This window comes from Neoarius graeffei, chromosome 6 (genome assembly GCF_027579695.1).
Source record: "Neoarius graeffei isolate fNeoGra1 chromosome 6, fNeoGra1.pri, whole genome shotgun sequence".
Lineage (NCBI taxonomy): Eukaryota > Metazoa > Chordata > Actinopteri > Siluriformes > Ariidae > Neoarius > Neoarius graeffei.
In genome coordinates this window covers 60,175,212-60,193,391 of record NC_083574.1, presented here as the reverse complement: position 1 = coordinate 60,193,391, position 18,180 = coordinate 60,175,212, and the positions used below count along the sequence as shown (strand labels likewise).

At 41.9% G+C, this 18,180-nt stretch overlaps 2 protein-coding genes across 4 annotated transcripts in view; one reads left to right on the top strand and one right to left on the bottom strand.

Annotated features, from left to right (window-relative positions):
* tmem170a (transmembrane protein 170A) overlaps positions 1 to 9,627 on the top strand; it is a 32,779-nt gene extending 23,152 nt beyond the window's left edge. For both annotated transcript variants that reach the window (XM_060923955.1, XM_060923956.1), the window contains 2 exons: positions 3,307 to 3,477; positions 6,588 to 9,627. In XM_060923955.1, the coding sequence (XP_060779938.1) occupies positions 3,307 to 3,477; positions 6,588 to 6,718 (302 nt within the window). In that variant the 3' untranslated portion in view covers positions 6,719 to 9,627. The remainder of the gene's footprint in view (positions 1 to 3,306; positions 3,478 to 6,587) is intronic.
* Positions 9,628 to 14,667: 5,040 nt separating this feature from the next.
* carmil2 (capping protein regulator and myosin 1 linker 2) overlaps positions 14,668 to 18,180 on the bottom strand; it is a 157,539-nt gene continuing 154,026 nt past the window's right edge. For both annotated transcript variants that reach the window (XM_060923951.1, XM_060923954.1), the window contains one exon: positions 14,668 to 15,045. In XM_060923951.1, coding sequence (XP_060779934.1) covers positions 14,831 to 15,045 — 215 coding nt within the window. In that variant the 3' untranslated portion in view covers positions 14,668 to 14,830. The remainder of the gene's footprint in view (positions 15,046 to 18,180) is intronic.

Sequence of the window (18,180 nt, the reverse complement as noted above, 5' to 3'; positions counted from 1 at the left end):
GGTCAGATTGAAATTCCGAAGTGTTCATCACAGCGAGGTGGCTCGCATCACGTGAAACGGCACGACTCGACCTTTCCCATGATTTTAGTTGCTTGTCTCTGTGATGGTTTTAGCAAGAAAAATCAATTAGAATTTACAAATTTAAACATGGTTAATCGACATACAGCTCTGCGTCCATCTCCAGATACATTAGTCTTGAGTTACTCATGAACTCGTCACTGTATACATATGAAACGCGCATCACAAGAAGGAGTGAAACTGGAGCTTTGTAATTGTAGTATGTCCCTGGTGTGAGTGGAATACTGAAGCATGGCAGGCGGGAAATGAGATTAAGGGCGTATTCACACCTACGTTGTTTGGTCCGGACCAAACGAACCAAATTTCCCTTGGTCCGGACCTTTTGGGTTGGTCTGAATACAAACCACCGAACTCTGGTCCAGACCAAACAAGCGGACCGAGACCGAGCTGCAAGGTCGGACTCGGTCCGGACCAAAGGGACCCTGGTGCGGATCTTTTAGAGGTGTGAAAACAGACCGGACCTAATCTGACAGTTTTGCTTTTTTGTACCTCGGGAGCTTCCGTCATTTGTCGAGCATTATGGGAAACAGAGTCTTGACACTCCACCGCAAAGCGCAAACACTGTTTCGGTTGTCAAGGGTCGTTCAGTCACCAGTGGCAGGCGAGTACAAAAAATGAGTAGGGGGCAAACGTGGGCCGAGGAAGAAACGCGTACCCTTGTGGATATATGGGCAGATGTCCACATATCTGAGCTTTTGGAGAGAACACACAAACATGCCGACGTGTTTGCTGTATTCAGTGAGAAAATGAAGGAGAAGGGGTTCATGCGCTCCCCAGAACAATGTCGGCTAAAAGTGAAGAAACTCCGTCAGACCTACATTAAAATCAGGGACATTCTTTCAAAAAGTGGCAGTACTAGCGACGCAAAAAAGAAATTCATCTATTGCGTGAAGAGCCAGAACTGTCACAACATGATGTGCGCTCATCAGCGCTATCCTCCGTAGCCGCCTTGCCCTTTGTCGTCGTCGTTGATAAATTACTTGTACAACAGCATAGTAATCGCACAATTGTGAAAACAGTAAAAACTGGAAAAAACATATAGCTTTGATGACATTAAAAAGAATAACAGCGCGGAAAGCCTCCATGACTACTTTTGAACTTAACGCTTTGTGCGCGTGTCGTCTCTGACCAATAGCTGAACGACCTCAGGGCGCGTGGCTTTATTGACAGATTTTGGTCCACTTACTAAAATGTATAGTGTGAAAGCGAACCGCACCAAAATGAAAAAATAAAAAAAAACATTTGGTTCGGACCAAAGCAAGTGAACTATCGAACTATCCTGGTCTGAATACACCCTAAGACAGAGATTTTATTTTGAGTTTTTCGCATTTGCTTGACACACGCACAGATGTGCTCTGGTGGGGAGAGATCCTTTCTTTTCACTCTCTCCGTCCTTTTCTACCCTCCATCGTCATTGCAAATCACGCACACGTTAATCGACGACAGGTGTACAACTTTGCCACTCACCTTCCCTGGCCCCGCCCTCCAGTCACGGACCGCCGCTTGGTCACGCCCCCACTGCCACATACCTCCACTGCCTGACTCAGGCTACATCCACACGACAACGGCAACGAGATGTTATTAAAAAAATATCGCGTCCACATGGGCAACGGATCAGTAAAATATCAGGTACATATGGCAACGCAACGCTTGCTGAAAACGATGCAATACACATGCCACACCTCTAGGGGCGCTATAAGACGGTCCCATCGGAGACACCAGAACAATAAAAGAAGTAAACGCATGCGCATAAACCCCTTCCTCTACCCGGTGTGAAGCACTCTCAGGAACAAACACACAACAAGAAGAAGATGGCTGCGACTACGCGAGGAAATCGTGCCTTCTGTGTGTACAAATTAGTTTTATTAGTGTGCATAGTTTTATATAACTTAATTTTCTTATTGTGTGTGAACATTTTGAAAAGCATTTTTATATTATTTATATAACTTTTTATATTGTGTGTGAACATTTTGAAAAGCAGTCTTATCCAATAAAAAAAAAGAAATTCAAGAAATGGTTCAGTTACTTGTTTATTTAAAAGAAAAGCTGTATACAAAAGTGAATGCAATGCAGTGGTTCATACAAAACAGCGAGAGTGCTGCTTGTTCTAGTCATGTGGTTGTGACGTCATCGTAAACAAATCCGTTCTACTCATCCAGACGACTTCGCAACGGCACCGTTGCCAGATTTTTCCACTCTGGAACCCGTTCTCAAAAGATTTCATTTTGGGGCACCCAAAACGCCGGTGCCGTGTGGACGCCAGGCCGAAACGATAAACAATTTTATCAGATTCACCTGAATCCGTTGCCGTGTGGACAGGGCCTCAGATCGGGGAGCCGTCCGGCCTGCACCCCACCTCTGGTTCAGTCTCCTGTCTTTTTGTCAGTGCCATTGTCTCCAAACCATCCAACATCGTAGCTGCTCTTACTACCATCTTGTACACTTTCCCTTTCACTCTTGCTGGCAACCTTCTGTCACAAATCACTCCTGACACACTCTTCTGTCCATTGCACTCTCCTTCGCTTCTCTTCCACACTCGCCATTACTTTGTACAGTTGACCCCAGGTATTTGAACTCCTTTGCAAATGGAAATCAGCCTGAATTTTTTTTCTTTTGTTTGTTTCCCCCTAGATCAGTGTGTAATTCGGTATTTTTTTGCAGGATGCATCGATATGTGGAAAATCAGCGACTTGAACAGTTTATAAGTGAACTGATTGTTAAAAACATCCTGAAAAGTGCTGACGAACCAAGAAAAAAAAAATCATTTCTTGTTGTTACACTGCAGCTCCTTTGTTAAGAGCTTGATAGTCTGAAATCAGTTTTAATTTTATTGATCTACCAATTCCATATTTGTTAGTTAATTTATATAATATTGATGTCTGTGCTCTGAATGTGGGCTGATATTTAGTACTTTTTCAGTAGTTGCGGAAGATGGTTGAAAAACGTTGCTGTGAGGGCGCCCAGTTTGCCAGTATTTTCTTTTAGATAATGATGTGCTCAAGCTGGGATGTGATCATCTTATCCAAGCTACGTGACTTTGCATAATTGTCAATCAGCGCCACATGTGCTTCAAGCATGTGTGAGTAAATCAATGAATAGGCTGACTAATTATGCCGAGTGTTTATTAGATGCTGCCAAAATCCTCTACCATTTAAATGGTAAACTAGTTGCCTTTGTACTCTGCTTGATTATTGCATGATTTTTTTTTTCTTTTCCTCTTGTTCTCAGAGATGTGGTACGGCGTGTTCCTGTGGGCTGGAGTGTCCTCGCTGGTGTTCCACCTTTTTGCAGCTTTACTGGCCCTCACCACTCTCCGGGGACACAAGATGGCACGCTTCTTTCCCCTCGCCATCATGCTCATGGCCATTATAGGTCCTCTGTTGGGAGGCGTGCTCACCAGTATGTACCTCTGCCTATTATAAAATACCAGTCAGATAAAAACCAAGAGCTCTAGTTTGGCCATTGGGGACGCATTTAGTTGCGTCAATGTTTTTGTGGCTAGAATTGCCACCAGATTTATGACTTTACAAGTTCCATTAACGCTTTATTCTCATGAGGACGTGCCGATAAAAGTCCACCAGCTGTAAATTACCAAGCACGTTTGTGGCACAACTGATTTTCATTTAGTGACGCTCACGAAACTTCATAAAAGGCAAAGCTTACAGAGAGGTGAAAATGACAGTTATGACAAAATGGTAAAAGATTCAAACACACAAACCCTTCTTCCTATTAAACACTGCCTTTGTTTTGAGAGAGCGAATTAGTTTTAACTGACTTGCAGTAAATCACGCCAAGTATAGACCTCTTGCAGTCACAGAAATTCAGGATTTGTCAGCCCCCCTCAGATGTGGCATCTTGTAAACAAGAAAATAACAATCCTCATTGGACGGGTAAGTCACTTAAGTATTGAGACCCCGCTGGTCTCGCTATCTCGTCCGGAATGTTGTGCATGCGATGGAAATCGCTACAAACCGTCATTTTCTGCTGGAAACCAATGTCCAGTAAGTCCATACGGTTGTAGTGGATATTGAAGTCCGGTACAGACGAACAACACGCAAAAATACACACAAAAAACATGCACAGGTAGGGAGAGCTTGTAGTCTATCACTATTACTGTATATATGGTATACCTGATAGCAGCAATCCATTTTGCACGCCTGTCAGGGTCCCGTGGCAGCCTACTGTCATTTGTATGTGAGCATCATGGGTTTCCCACACTTGAAAGGGAAGGACTCGGACACAGGATTCCACTCATCTTTTGTTTTATTGATTTTCAGTGGAGTTGACGTTGTAGTAGAATTGTATATAGTAGGGTTTTTCCAGAAGAAAAGGTAGAAGTAGAAGGCGGAAATATGGCGTTTGACCGACAAGGTGGCGTCTGTTTACAATCTGGATCGGATGTGACGTCACATGCAAGTGCTCCATAGGATTTGAAGCCGAGGTTTATATTAGTGAGTGAGTGTCCTTATACACAACATAGCACACGTTTAGGAGCTCTCCTAGGATCTAGATTTCCAATCTGTTTCTTCATGCATACTACTTTTTTTTTGGTGTGTACAACTCCAATTCCAAAAAAGTTGGCACACTGTGTAAACTATAAATAAAAACAGAATGTGATCATTTGCAAATCATGGAAACCCAATATTTCATTGAAAATAGTACAAAGGCAATATATCAAATGTTGAAACAGATGTTTTTTTGAAAAATCTATGCTCATTTTGAATTTGATGTCAGTAACACATTTCAGAAAAGTTGGGACAGGGGTAACAAAAGACTGAAAAAGTTGTGTGGTGCTTAAAAAAAAAAATTGTCAACAGGTCAGTAACATGTCAGTCTCTTCCCATGCCATGTGGCGCATAGGGCTGCGGCGATCTCCGTTTCCATAGCCTCTCACCTATTACATAGCTAGGGTTACAGTGTGGGGGCTAGTCTTCTGGTAACTGTGAGTTTAACTGTCGTGGTTACCAGCGAGAGTCAAACTCTCGACTTTGCAGTGTGCCTTGCCAGACAGCAGTAGGTACCATTTTTATGATGGCCTTTGGTATGACCCAACCATGAATAGAACTCCTGATCTCCCGATCAAGGGGTGGACACGCTAACCACTAGGGCAACTCACGGTACTACTCAATAACATGATTGGGTATAAAAAGAGCATCCCAGAGAGGCGGAGTCTCTCAGAAGTAAAGATGGGGAGGGGTTCACCGCTCTGTGAAAGACTACGTGGGCAAAACAGTGCAACAATTTAAGAATCAAATTGCAAAGAATTTGGGGATCAGATCATTTATGGTACATAATATCACTAAAAGATTCAGAGAATCTGGAAAAAATCTCTGTATGCAAGACACAAGGCTGAAAACTGACACCTGTGATCTTCAGGTGACCCTGCATTAAAAGCAGACACGTGTCTGTAGTGGAAATCACTGTACGGGCTCAGGAACACTTCAGAAAACCATCGTCTGTGAAAACAGTTCATTACTTCATCCACAAATGCAAGTTAAAACCAAATATAAACAATATCCAGAAACACCACCACCTTCTCTGGGCCTGAGCTCTTTTACGATGGACTGAGGTGAAGTGGAAAATTGTCCCGAGGTCTGATGAATCAAAAGTAGAAATTCTTTTTAGAAATCATGGACACCACATCCTCCAGGCTAAAGAGGAGAGGGACCGTCCAGCTTGTTATCAGTGCACAGTTCAAAGGCCAGCATCTGTGATGGTATGAGGGGGCATTAGTGCACATGACATGGGTAGCTTGGACATCTGGGAAGGTATCATTAATACCGAATGATATATTTACACGTTTCAGAGCAATATGCTGCCATCCAGACAAAATCTTTTTCAGGGAAGGCCTTCCTTCTTTCAGCAAGACAAAGCCAAACTGCTTTCTGCACATGTTAAAACTGCATGGCTCCGTAGTAAGAGTCCGGGTGCTAAACTGGCCTGCCTGCAGCCCAGACCTGTCTCCCATTTCAAACATTTGATGCATTATGACGTGCAAAATACAACAAAGGAGACCCCAAACTGTTGAGCAACTGAAACTGTGTAACAGGCAAGAATGGGACAACGTTTCACTTTCAAAGCTACAGCAATTTGGTCTCCTCAGTTCCCAAATGTTTACAGAGAGTTGTTAAAAGTAGAGGTGATGCAACACAGGGGTAAATATAACCCCTGTCCCAACTTTTTTGAAACGTGTTGCTGACGACAGTTTCAAAAAGAGCATATATTTTTCAAAAAACAATAAAATTTCTCAATTTCAGCATTTACGTTGTGTCTGTACTATTTTCAGTGAAATATAGGGTTTCCCTGATTTTGCAAATTATTGCATTGTTTTTATTTAGTCTACACAGCATCCCAAATTTTTTGGAACTGAGGTTGTAAATGCTTCTGCAGGCAATTTCTGAATGAGTTAGTTCATGTCTAGCTTGATAAATGAGGCACATTGTTTTGTTTTTTTTTGTTTTGGTTTGGTTTTTTTTAAACTGAAAGAAATTTCTTGTGGCTTGTTCCAGGTGCAGCCATAGCAGGGGTCTATATGGCAGCAGGGAAGAAGATGATCTCGTTGGAGGCTTTTGTCTTTGGAGTCGGACAGTCTTTCTGCGTTCTCATCATCTCTTTCCTCAGAGTGTTGGCCACGCTGTAGCAATGAGCCGCTGTGGACTTGCTTCACTTCCCCTGGATGTTATATGCAAAAACACTGAGGCCTTATTTTCCATGTCTGCCCCCACAGCTCTTATTTTCATGCGCGCGCACACAGCGCACTGTTTTTTCCCCTTAAAGGTTTCAGGTGGATATTCTTTCCGCGTGATCAGTGGACAGCTGACGGGCCGTTTTTAAAATCGGAGCTGTCCTTCGTACACATGTTCTAGGAAAACGTCTTGCGTGTGAGCTTGCTGTCCTGCATATTATAAAGTATGCAGTCGAACATTACAGGTACAAGCTGAAAATTTCTGCAAACAGATCCTCAGAGCAACATTGTTAGAATGTTCTAAATAAAATCTTTATTTAGAGGTGCACGTGGTCATGATCTCGCACCATTCTGATAACCTTCCCCTTTCTGACGTAGTGATGCTCAACGCAGATTAGGCTCAGGTTGAACTAGTTTGAATCTGTCCACAGTGAAGTCCATTCCAGTTTCATGTTCTAATTTTCTAAACATTTACCTTCAGTTTACACTGAGCGATCATTTTTATAAGCTAAATGATGTACTTTTTTTCTTCCCCCTCTCAATCCCAAATGCATAGACCTTTTTTTTTTCTTTTTCAAAACCTACTTTGCATATAAAATACTCAACATGCCCTCTTGCAAGTTTTTTTTTTTTTGGTGGTTAAAATTGTTATGCACTTGCACTGGAAAAAAATTCAGCCTAATTTATTTAACACATGTATTACTATACTCCACGAAGCACTTTATTCGGAACATATGTACACCTACTCATTCATGCAATTATCTAATCAGTTAATCGAGTGGCATTATGCATAAAATCATGCAGAAACGACCCAGCAGCTTCAGGTAATGTGATCAGAATGGGGAAGAAATGTGATCTTGGTGATTTTTGTCCATGGCAGCGATGTTGGTATCAGAAGGGCAGGTTTGAGTGTTTCAGAAACTGCTGATCATCTGGGGTTTTCACACACAACAGTCTCTAGAGTTTACATAGAATGGTGCGAAAAACAAAAAACATTGTGTGTCGAGGGACTGCCGACTGAAAAGCCTTGTTGATTAGGGATCAGAGGAGAATGATCCGAATGGTCTGAGCTGAATGGAAAGTTCAACCCGAATGGAAAGGGAGGGGGAAAAAATGGTCGGTTCCCATGATGGCCTCAGATTCTGGTTCTTGGTTGACAGGAGTGGACCCTGATGTGGTCTTCTGCTGTTGTAGCTCATTCATTTCAAGGCTCGATGTGTTGTGTGTTCTGGTGAAAATCCCAGATCATCAGCGGTTCCTGAAATATTCAAACCAGCCCTTTTGATGCCAGCAACCATGATATGGTCACAGTCCCAGAAACCATCTTCATTCTGATGTTTGATGTGAACATTAACTGAAGATCTTGACCTGTATCTGTATGATTTTATGTGTTGTGCTGCTGCCACATGACTGGCTGAAAAGATAACTGCATGAGTGTACAGTTGTTCCTGATAAAGTGGACAGTGAGTGTACTAGTGCATCTCAAAAAATTAGAACATTGTGTAAAAGTTCAATATTTTCCATCAGTTATTTAAGAAAGTGAAAATGTTATATATTATAGACTCATTACACACAAACTAAAATGTTTCAAGCATTTTTCTATTTTAATTTTAATCAGTATGGCATACAGTACAAAAACATATTAAAAAAAACCATCTCAAAATATTAGAATATTTCATTTCGAGTTTGAGTAAAACAGTATGAACACAGTGTATCTCTCGGTCTAGTTCAGTACACACAACCACAATCATGGGGAAGACTGCTGACTTGATAGTTGTCCAGAAGATGATCACTGATGCCCTCCACAAGGAGGGTAAGCCACAAAAGGTCATTGCTGAAAAGGGTGGCTGGAAAAGGTGCACAAGCAACAGGGATGGCCGCAGTCTTGAGAGGATTGTCAAGAAAAGTTGATTCAAGAACTTGGGAGAGCTTCACAAGGAGTGGACTGAGGCTGGTGTCAGTGTATCAAGAGCCATCATGAACAGACATCTTCAAGAAAGGGGCTACAACTTTCGCATTCCTAATATCAAGCTACTCCTGAGCCAGAGACAATGTCAGAAGTGTCTTATCTGGGCTAAGGAGAGAAAGAAATGGACTGTTGCTCAGTGGTCCAAAGTCCTCTTTTCAGATGAAAGTACATTTTGCATTTAATTTGGAAATCACGGTTCTAGAGTCTGGAGGAAGAGTGGAGAGGCACAGAATCCAAGGTGTTTGAAGTCCAGTGTGAAGTTTCCACAGTCTGTGATGATTTGGGGTGCCATGTCATCTGCTGGTGTTGGTCCACTGTATTTTATCAAGTCCAAAGTCAACACAGCCATCTACCAGGAGATTTTAGAGCACTTCATGCTTCCATCTGCTGACGAGCTTTTTGGAGATGCTGATTTCCTTTTCCAGCAGGACTTAGCACCTATCCACAGTGCCAAAACTACTACCAAATGGTTTGCTGACCATGATATTACTGTGTTTGATTGGCCAGCCAACTTGCCTGACCTGAACCCCATAGAGAATCTATGGGGTATTGTCAAGAGGAAGATGAGAAACACCTGACCCAAAAATACAGATACGCTGAAGGCCACTATCAAAGCAACCTGGGCTTCAATAACACCTCAGCAGTGCCACAGACTGATCACCTCCATGCCACACCGCACTGATACAGTAATTCATGGTAAAGGAGCCCCTACCAAGTACTGAGTGTATAAATGAATATACTTTTCAGAAGTTGGATATTGCTGTATTGTAAATCTTTTTTTTTTGATTGATCTTAGGGAATATTCTAATAATTTGAGATACTGGGTTTCTGATTTTCATGAGCTATAAGCCATAATCATCAAAATTAAAACAAAAAAGGCTTTAAATATTTCACTTTACATGTAATGAATATAGAATATATGAAAGTTTACCTTTTTGAATTAAATTATGAAAAAAAGGAACTTTTTCATGGCATTCTAATTTTTTTTAGATGCACTAGTATATTGTTCCATTGGTATTCTCATGTTCCATATGAGACGACCTAATTTTTTTTTTTGGTCTGCTATATGAATGTGCATGTTTCCAATAATTTTTTTTTGTTTTTTGGCTTTCCAACCAAAGAGATTTTAATGCTAATATAAATTTATTGTATAATTTACCTACAGTGACCTTTTGATCATGTCCTGAAAAGGCTTTATGCAATTAAATGACTCCTAACTCGACAAGCGCAACATGAAGTTAAAATAATTTAACTTGCTGCCATTCAAAATAAAAAGCTTCTTCGTGTACATGGGTGCAAACACTGGTCTTGATCTGGTAAAGTCACGTATTGTCTTGTGCTACTAATCTATCAGCAGCAATGACTGGAGGCAGAAAGCAGATGGAGTATTGCTGAATGGATCTTTCAATCGGGTGTATGAGTGATGTTCATTAAAGATTTCCCCTGACCCACTTCCCATGGACTGAGAGTAACAAAACTTGGCATAGTTATTAGTCTTTCTCTACATGGGTACCACCAAGGTTGAAGCACTTCTCCCATCGCTTTATGCAGCTGTAAAGACCTCTCCTGTAGAAGTCTGCAGGTTGCGTCAGAAACCATGACTTGACCTTGGAAATAAGCTTTTCATCCTCTGAGAAGTGCTTGCCCTTCAAAAATGACTTCATGGTTGGAAAGAGGTGGAAGTCAGATGGTGTGAGGTTGGGAGAGTAAGGGGGGTGAGGAAGGATTTCATAGCTGCAGGACCGTGCTTCCATCTGGGCAACATGCAAGTTGTGAACCGGGGCATTGTCTTGCAGGAGGCGGACCCCTTTGGTCAGCATGCCACACCTCTCTGTTTTGATGGCTACCCGCAATTTCTGCAGCAGTGAAGCATAGTATGTCCTGGTGATTGTGGTACCCTTCGCCAGGAAATCTATCATCACTACTCCGCACTGGTCCCAAAAGACCAGGAGCATGACCTTGCCCACCGACGGTTGGACATGTGCCTCCTTCGGAGGTGGTGAGTCATAATGCTTCCATTGCTTCAACTGGGCTTTAGTCTCTGGATCATAATGATGGACCCATGTTTCGTCTTGTGTGATTAGTCTGTCAAAGAAGTCCTCCTGGTTTTCTTGGCACATGGCCAAAAGAGCCTGGGAGCACTTGACTCATTCCTGCTTCTGGAAAGGTGTGAGCAACCAGGGAATCCATTGTGCAGACAACTTCTGCATGTGCAAATGGTCATGGATGATTTTTATTTTATTTTTTTCCACAGACCCCACATTGATCTTGACATCTTGGGCTAGTTGGCGAATGGTTATGCAGTGATCCTCCAAAATGGCGGCCTCCACTTGCCGGATGGTGTCTTCATCAATGGCGGACTGTGGTCGCCCGGGAACGGGAGCCGTTTCCATCGATATCCGACCACACTTGAACTGACGATGCCAGTGCTTGACTAGGGCATCCTCCCCATAAGTCTTTCATTTCATCGAACATCTCCCTTGGTGTGTGGCCTCTCAAGTACAGGGACCTGATGACCGTGCTGCATTCAAATTGGCTCCATTATCACACTTTACTCCACCTTAGCATTTGTAAAAGAGAAACAGATATGAGATCAGAGCTGCAAATTACCACATGACCTATAGAGATATGCATTATTATACATGTGCAATTTCAGCCTCCCCCAATAACCGGAAGTGGGTCAGGGGAAATCTTTAATGAACTTCCCTCATAAGCGCAACAATCACAAGTTCAGCTGCTGTTGTGTTGAAGCAGTTTGTCTCAGGTAATCTGTCAGACTAAGGGATTTATTTCAAGGTATGTTTTGCGTAAAAAAAAAACCACCCCCACAAATGACGACCCATTAGCCTGATTCGATTTGGATAATGTAGACTGGTCCTAATGAGGTTCTTTTCTTTTTTTATCCTTTATTCCTTTTTTTTTCTTCCCCCTTCCCACATCAAACTACATTGTGTTTTCTAGTTATAAAGGGGGCTGCAAAAGTAGGTATACAGTAAGGATTATTCCAGTATTACCAGTATTTATAATTGTGGTGCTAGGTTTCATTTAATACTAGAATTCATTAAAAACATGACTATTTTTACCTTGACAAAGAATTTCCCAACAGGTGGACTGGACGTCGGGGAACCGTTGACTGGCCTTTACGTTCGCCAGATCTCACCCCTATGGACTTCTTCTTTTTCTGGGGATGTGTAAAAGATAGGGTTTTTGCACGCAAGCTACGTTCTGTTGATGCCATGATTCATTTCTTATGAGAGGCTCATACCTGCCAACCTGTACGCATCTTGCGTAGCCGCTAAGAATTTTTACCTCATTGTACGACTGTACATTTTCACATTAAAAAGTACGCATATCGTCCGAACTCGGAACGCTTTGCCCAATCCCCCCGCCCCTCTTCCAGAGCGTATGGCTCTGCCCTCTTCACCCCCTCCCCTTCCTCCTTCGCGTCTCCTTTTTTGCGTACTGTATTAATTTAATGTGTTATTTTGAAAGAGTGGCTCTGGTTTAATTTCATTTCATTTGCACATGTATTTGTTTGTTGTGCTTTTCAAAATGGAAGGAAGTTCCCAAGAGCCATCAATAACAGTTTCCCAAAGTCTATCAATAGGAATGTTTTACAAAACTGGACTATGTTCCCAAGGTCAGTCAAGAAAACTGGATTGAAAGTGTGTTTTTGGTCTGCTGGTTGTGGTCTGTGGGGGCGCATGCGCGCCGGGTTGGGGTGAGGTTGACGTGAGGGGGGGTACTCCATGAAATTGTAAAATTGTACTCATAAAATTTTTTCAAGGTTGGCGGGTATGGAGGCTTGTCAGGAAATTGACGCTGATAAAGACTTTTGTGCCAGAGTGTGCATGGGTGTCCACACTAGACCAGTGGAGTGGGTGAATGCCGGGGGTGAACAGTTTGAACATTTGAGGGATTGATATGTTTGTACAATCAAAAAAAACCCATTTTTTTTCCATTACTTTATACCTACTTTTGCAGTCCCCTGTATAAGGCGTGTGTATAATATGAGTCTTTGGTGTCAGTTTTGAAATGATACATTTAAATGCCGATTGTGAATATTTTCATGTAATAAAAGTTTAGATTCTCACTAGTCTGTTGCTTTGTGTTATTTGTATATCTGCAAAAACTGAACTGAGAAATGTGCAAGTGCGCATAAAATCACACTAGTACTGGAATACGCCTCTTTGCACTTGGGCTAAAATTTTTTACACTTGCGTGTCATTGGATTGAGTGGTACTGTTTTTGATCATTTCCTTTTATGGGTTCACGAGAAAACGGGTCATACCTGGGCCAGTGTCTGAACCGGAAAATGAGCCTAAATGCAATCTCTCTCTCTCTCACACACACACACGGTTAGTCAAAATTATGTTAACACTTAAATGGTAGAAACCATTTATTCACAAAACATACATCATAAGTGCAAGATTATTCACAGGACGGTCTCGACCTGTTCACCATCGTGTTCAACACACAAGAACCAGCGAGCAACAGTACCATTTAACCTCCTAGGGCTTAGCGGTCACATGCGTGGACAGCACTTTATGGAAATTCGGAACAAGAATCCACATATGTGGACATATTTTTTCTCTAAAAGTACATCTTATCAAAAGATGATGCTTAGTTTTTATTCTAATCAGGTTCTAATAAGCCCAAATAGCAAAGAGAAATAAAAAAATGCATGTAAAAAAACAGCTTGGGCCTTAGGAGGTTAATCTGTCACCCGTGGCGTACGTCCATCTGCAGGAGAAAAATAATCCGTTAGTGTTAACATAATTTTGACTAACCCTGTATATATCTTGCAAACCCAGGCCTGGTGTTTCTTCACACCTTCTTTAGCACGGATGGAGCTGCTTTTCTCTCGACTAATCCTCTCTCTGTTTCCTCCCTTTTCAGCTTGCTATACTTTCACAGATGGCTGTCTTGCTCGCACTACCTCCATCAGCCAAACCCTGCAGCTCCATGCCCAGTAAACAGAGGAATGTGGTGTTACTGGGGAACATGCATGTGTATATCCACACTACAAATGAACGTATAGTGATGATTCAAAGGTATGTGGGCTCTGCTGCTTACAAAGTCAGTTCTAGGGCAAACCACATTAGCAGCAGGTTCATATTTTAAAGATAGCAATCATGTAGGGTTTTAGCTGATGTGAGAAAATGAAATGAATATCTTCTCACCCACACTGTGTGCAACATGAAAGGATGAACTGCTAATGTGTCTGTTTTTGAGCCTAAAATGAATAATATGCGACGCCCTTCCTGTCTCACCATGTATAAATGAATTTATCTAGTGAGTACGTTTCTATCATAATAAGCTGAGATGGTAGTATTGTGAGAGGTGTTTTACAATAGAAATACAACCCCATCTTCAAGTACAACTTGCACATGGTATGCGATCCAATACTAATGCTTATGCTGTTGAACATACCGTGTAGTAGGTCAGACGAGGAAATTAGTGTCAACAGTAAAAGTCTGAGGGTGGCATGGTGGTGTAGTGGTTAGCGCTGTCGCCTCACAGCAAGAAGGTCCGGGTTTGAGCCCCGTGGCCAGAGAGGGCCTTTCTGTGTGGAGTTTGCATATTCTCGCCGTGTCCGTGTGGGTTTCCTCCGGGTGCTCCGGTTTCCCCCACAGTCCAAAGACATGCAGGTTAGGTTAACTGGTGACTCTAAATTGACCGTAGGTGTGAATGTGAGTGTGAATGGTTGTATGTGTCTATGTGTCAGCCCTGTGATGACCTGGCAACTTGTCCAGGGTGTACCCCGCCTTTCGCCCGTAGTCAGCTGGGATAGGCTCCAGCTTGTCTGCGACCCTGTAGAACAGGATAAAGCGGCTACAGATAATGAGATGAGATGAGTAAAAGTCTGAACTGTGCAGCGAGTGCACTGAACAACACACAGACTTTGTAAAACAAATAAGCCCCGGACTCTTAATGACACAACATTATTCACTTTTTAATAATTATTAACAAGTATATGTATTGAATTATTCTCTTCTTTTTGTTTTTAAAACATTTGTTCATAATTCATTCTTTTGTACATAATATGACGTGCAAGGCAAAGGTAAACATGATAGAAAATAAAATTTGCACAGGGCTCAGTCCACGTTTGTCTCAGGTGAGGGGGTTTCAGTTCTTTGGTCTGATGACTCTTCCTGTGCTGTGTGCTGTTCAGAGACCAACTCGCCCCTCTCCAGGATGATCTCTTCTTCACCGATCAAACCGAGGCTCTTTTCAGGCTGGCCGTCGGTGGCAGTAGTGCTGTCTGTTTCTTCAGCCTGTCCTCTGTGGTGATCTCTCACTGCTGTTTTAGCTTTGGGTGAAGCAGAAAAAGACTACTTAAGAATATGTACATCTGAGGAAAAAAACAGTGAAACAACTGGAGCAATCTTAAAAACAACACTTTTAATGCTGCTGCACACAGACACACTATACGGTGTGTGGGTGGGTGTTTGTGTACATATACACACCCATCAGCCACAAAATTAAAAACACTGACAGGTGAAGTGAATAACATTGACTGTGTTGTTACAGTGGCACCTGTCAAGGGGTGGGATCTATTAGTCGGCAAGAGAAGTCAGTTCTCGAAGTTGATGTGTTGCAAGCAGGAAAAATGAGCAAGTGTCAGGATCTGAGCGACTTTGACAAGGGCTAAATTGTTTATACAGTCAAGCCGGAAAGTCTGCACACCCCTTTTACCTTCTCCACGTTTTATTACGTTACAGACTTATTCTACAATAGATTGAGTTCATTTTTTGTCACAAAATTCTACACAAAATAGCCCATAATGACAAAGCAGGTTTTTAGAAAATATGCCATTTTATTTTACTGACAAAAATAGGTTCTTTAGGGGTTACATATCTGTACACACCCGTAGCTTAATACTTGGTTGATGCACCTTCGGCAGCAATTACAGCTTCAAGGCATCTTGGGGAAAGAAGCTATGAGCTTGGCACACTTGTTTCTGGACATTTTTGCCCATTCCTCTTGGCATATCCTTGCAAGCTCCATCAGGTTGGATGGGGAGCATCGGTACACAGCCATTTTCAGCTCCTTCCACAGATGTTCAATTGGATTCTGGCTGGGCCACTCAAGGACATTCACAGACTTCCTCCGAAGCCACTCCTTTGTTCTCTTGGCTGTGTGCTTCAGGTCGTTGTCATGTTGGAAGGTAAACCTTCACCCCAGTTTGAGGTCCAGAGTGCTCTGGAGCAGGTTTTCTTCAAGGATCTCAGTGCACTTAGCTGCATTCATCTTTTCCCTCTATCAGGACTAGTCACCCCATTCCCGCTGCTAACAAACATCCCCACGTCATGATGCTGCCACCGCCATGCTTCACTGTAGGGATGGCATTATCCAGGTGATGAGCGGTGCCTGGTTTCCTCCAGATGTGACGCTTGGTATTCAGGCCAGAAAGTTCAATTTTGGTTTCCTCAGACCAGAGAATCTTGTTTCTCATGGTTTGGGAGTCCTGTAGGTGCCTTTTGGCAAACTCCAAGCGGGCTGTCATGTGCCTTTTACTATGGAGTGGCTTCCGTTTGGCCACTCTACCATAAAGGCCTGATTTGTGGAGTGCTGCCTGGATGGTTGATCTTCTGAAAGGTTCTCCCATCTCCACAAGGATACGCTGGAGCTCTGTAAGAGTGACCCTTGGGTTCCTGTTCACCTCCCTGGCCAAGGCCCATCTTCCCCGATCACGCAGTTTGGCCAGGCGGCCAGGTCTAGGAAGATTCTTGGTGGTTCCAAACTTCTTCCATTTACGAACGATGGTGGCCACTGTGCTCTTTGGGACCTGTAAAGCTGCAGCAATTTTTCTGTAAATTTTTCTCCAAATCTATGCCTTGACACAATCCTGTTTCTGAGGTCTGCAGATAATTCCTTTGACCCCATGGCTTGGAGTTTGCTCTGACATGCACCTGTCAACTGTGGGACCTTATATAGGCAGGTGTTGGCAATCCCCAATCATGTCCAAGCAATTGAATTTACCACAGGTGGACTCCAATTAGGTTGTAGAAACATCTCAAACAGCATCAGTGGAAACAAAATGCACCTCGGCTCACTTTTGGGTGTCTCATAAAAGGGTGTGCACACTTGTATACATATGATATTTTACATTTTCATTTTTAATAAATTGGCACAAATGTCTAAAAACCTGCTTTCACTTTGTCATTGTGGGCTATTTTGTGTAGAATTTTGTGACAAAAAATGAACTCGGTCTATTGTAGAATAAATCTGTAACGTAATAAATCGTGGAGAAGGTGAAAGGGGTGTGCAGACTTTGCAGCTTGACTGTGTGTGTGTGCGTGTATATAATCATGTGTGTTATTCCACAAAATCGAGTTGTGCATGAGCTGATAATCGATGAGGCACGTAGTGCCGAGTCGGCTATAAGCCATGTACGACTCGATTTTGTGGAATAACTGTTTTATTCTATCCACATTCACTGGATTTTGAGAAACAGAGCATTTTTATTTTTTGCAAATTCGATAAATAACTTTTGTACAAAACGTCTGACAAAATTTCTGCTTAGAATGTAAGCAAACCAGCAAAATGACAGGAGTGATTTGTGAAAAATGCTATAATAATAATTCTTGAAAAATAAAATATATATATTCTTACCATCAAGTACTTTTTTTTTTTAGGGGGGGGGTTGTTTTTGAACAGACTTTTTATTTCATCTTTGGTTGGTTCAGCAACATGCTCTGCCATTTTGTTTTTCTCTATTCACGGTATATGAGCTGATAGCCTAGTAGTAGAGTAGCCAATCAGAGAGCGCGATTGCTCATATCCAGTGAACGTGGATAGAAAAAACTATATACATACACACAAACACTGGTAAGCCACATTCTGGGAACTTCTGAGCAGCAAATCAGCTGTGATCTAATGAAAATTTTTTAGCTGTAGTGCTTTGACGTTATTAATTTAATTTTGCTAAAATTTTACTTTCATTCAAACTTGATCTTTTATTTAGTTAAGCCTATGTGTTTACATTAATTTTAAATATATTTAACCATGGCCAGAACAGCTTAGTTATGGCTAAGATTGTTCAAGAAATAGTATTCTACCTTCTATTTAACAAAATAGCATTAATTTACATACATATTTGCATACATTTTATGAAATCTATTTAAATAATTGGAGGATCAGCAATGAGGCACTTCAGATGTGCAGTGACACAAACATTAAGAATTACTAGGCTAATATTATTCTGCATGCTGTGTTTGTTTTGCATTAAGATTCATTTCCATTTATCCTGATATCTGATTGCCTTCATATATATATATATATATATATATATATATATATATATATATATATACACTCCACTAGATGTTCAACAAGCACCAGTGCAGATGGACCCTGCAAAAAGTACAAGTTCTCTCTCAACATTCACCTAAAAGAGCCAGCTTCTTTGTGAAGGACACATCCCATCACGAGCACATTGTCA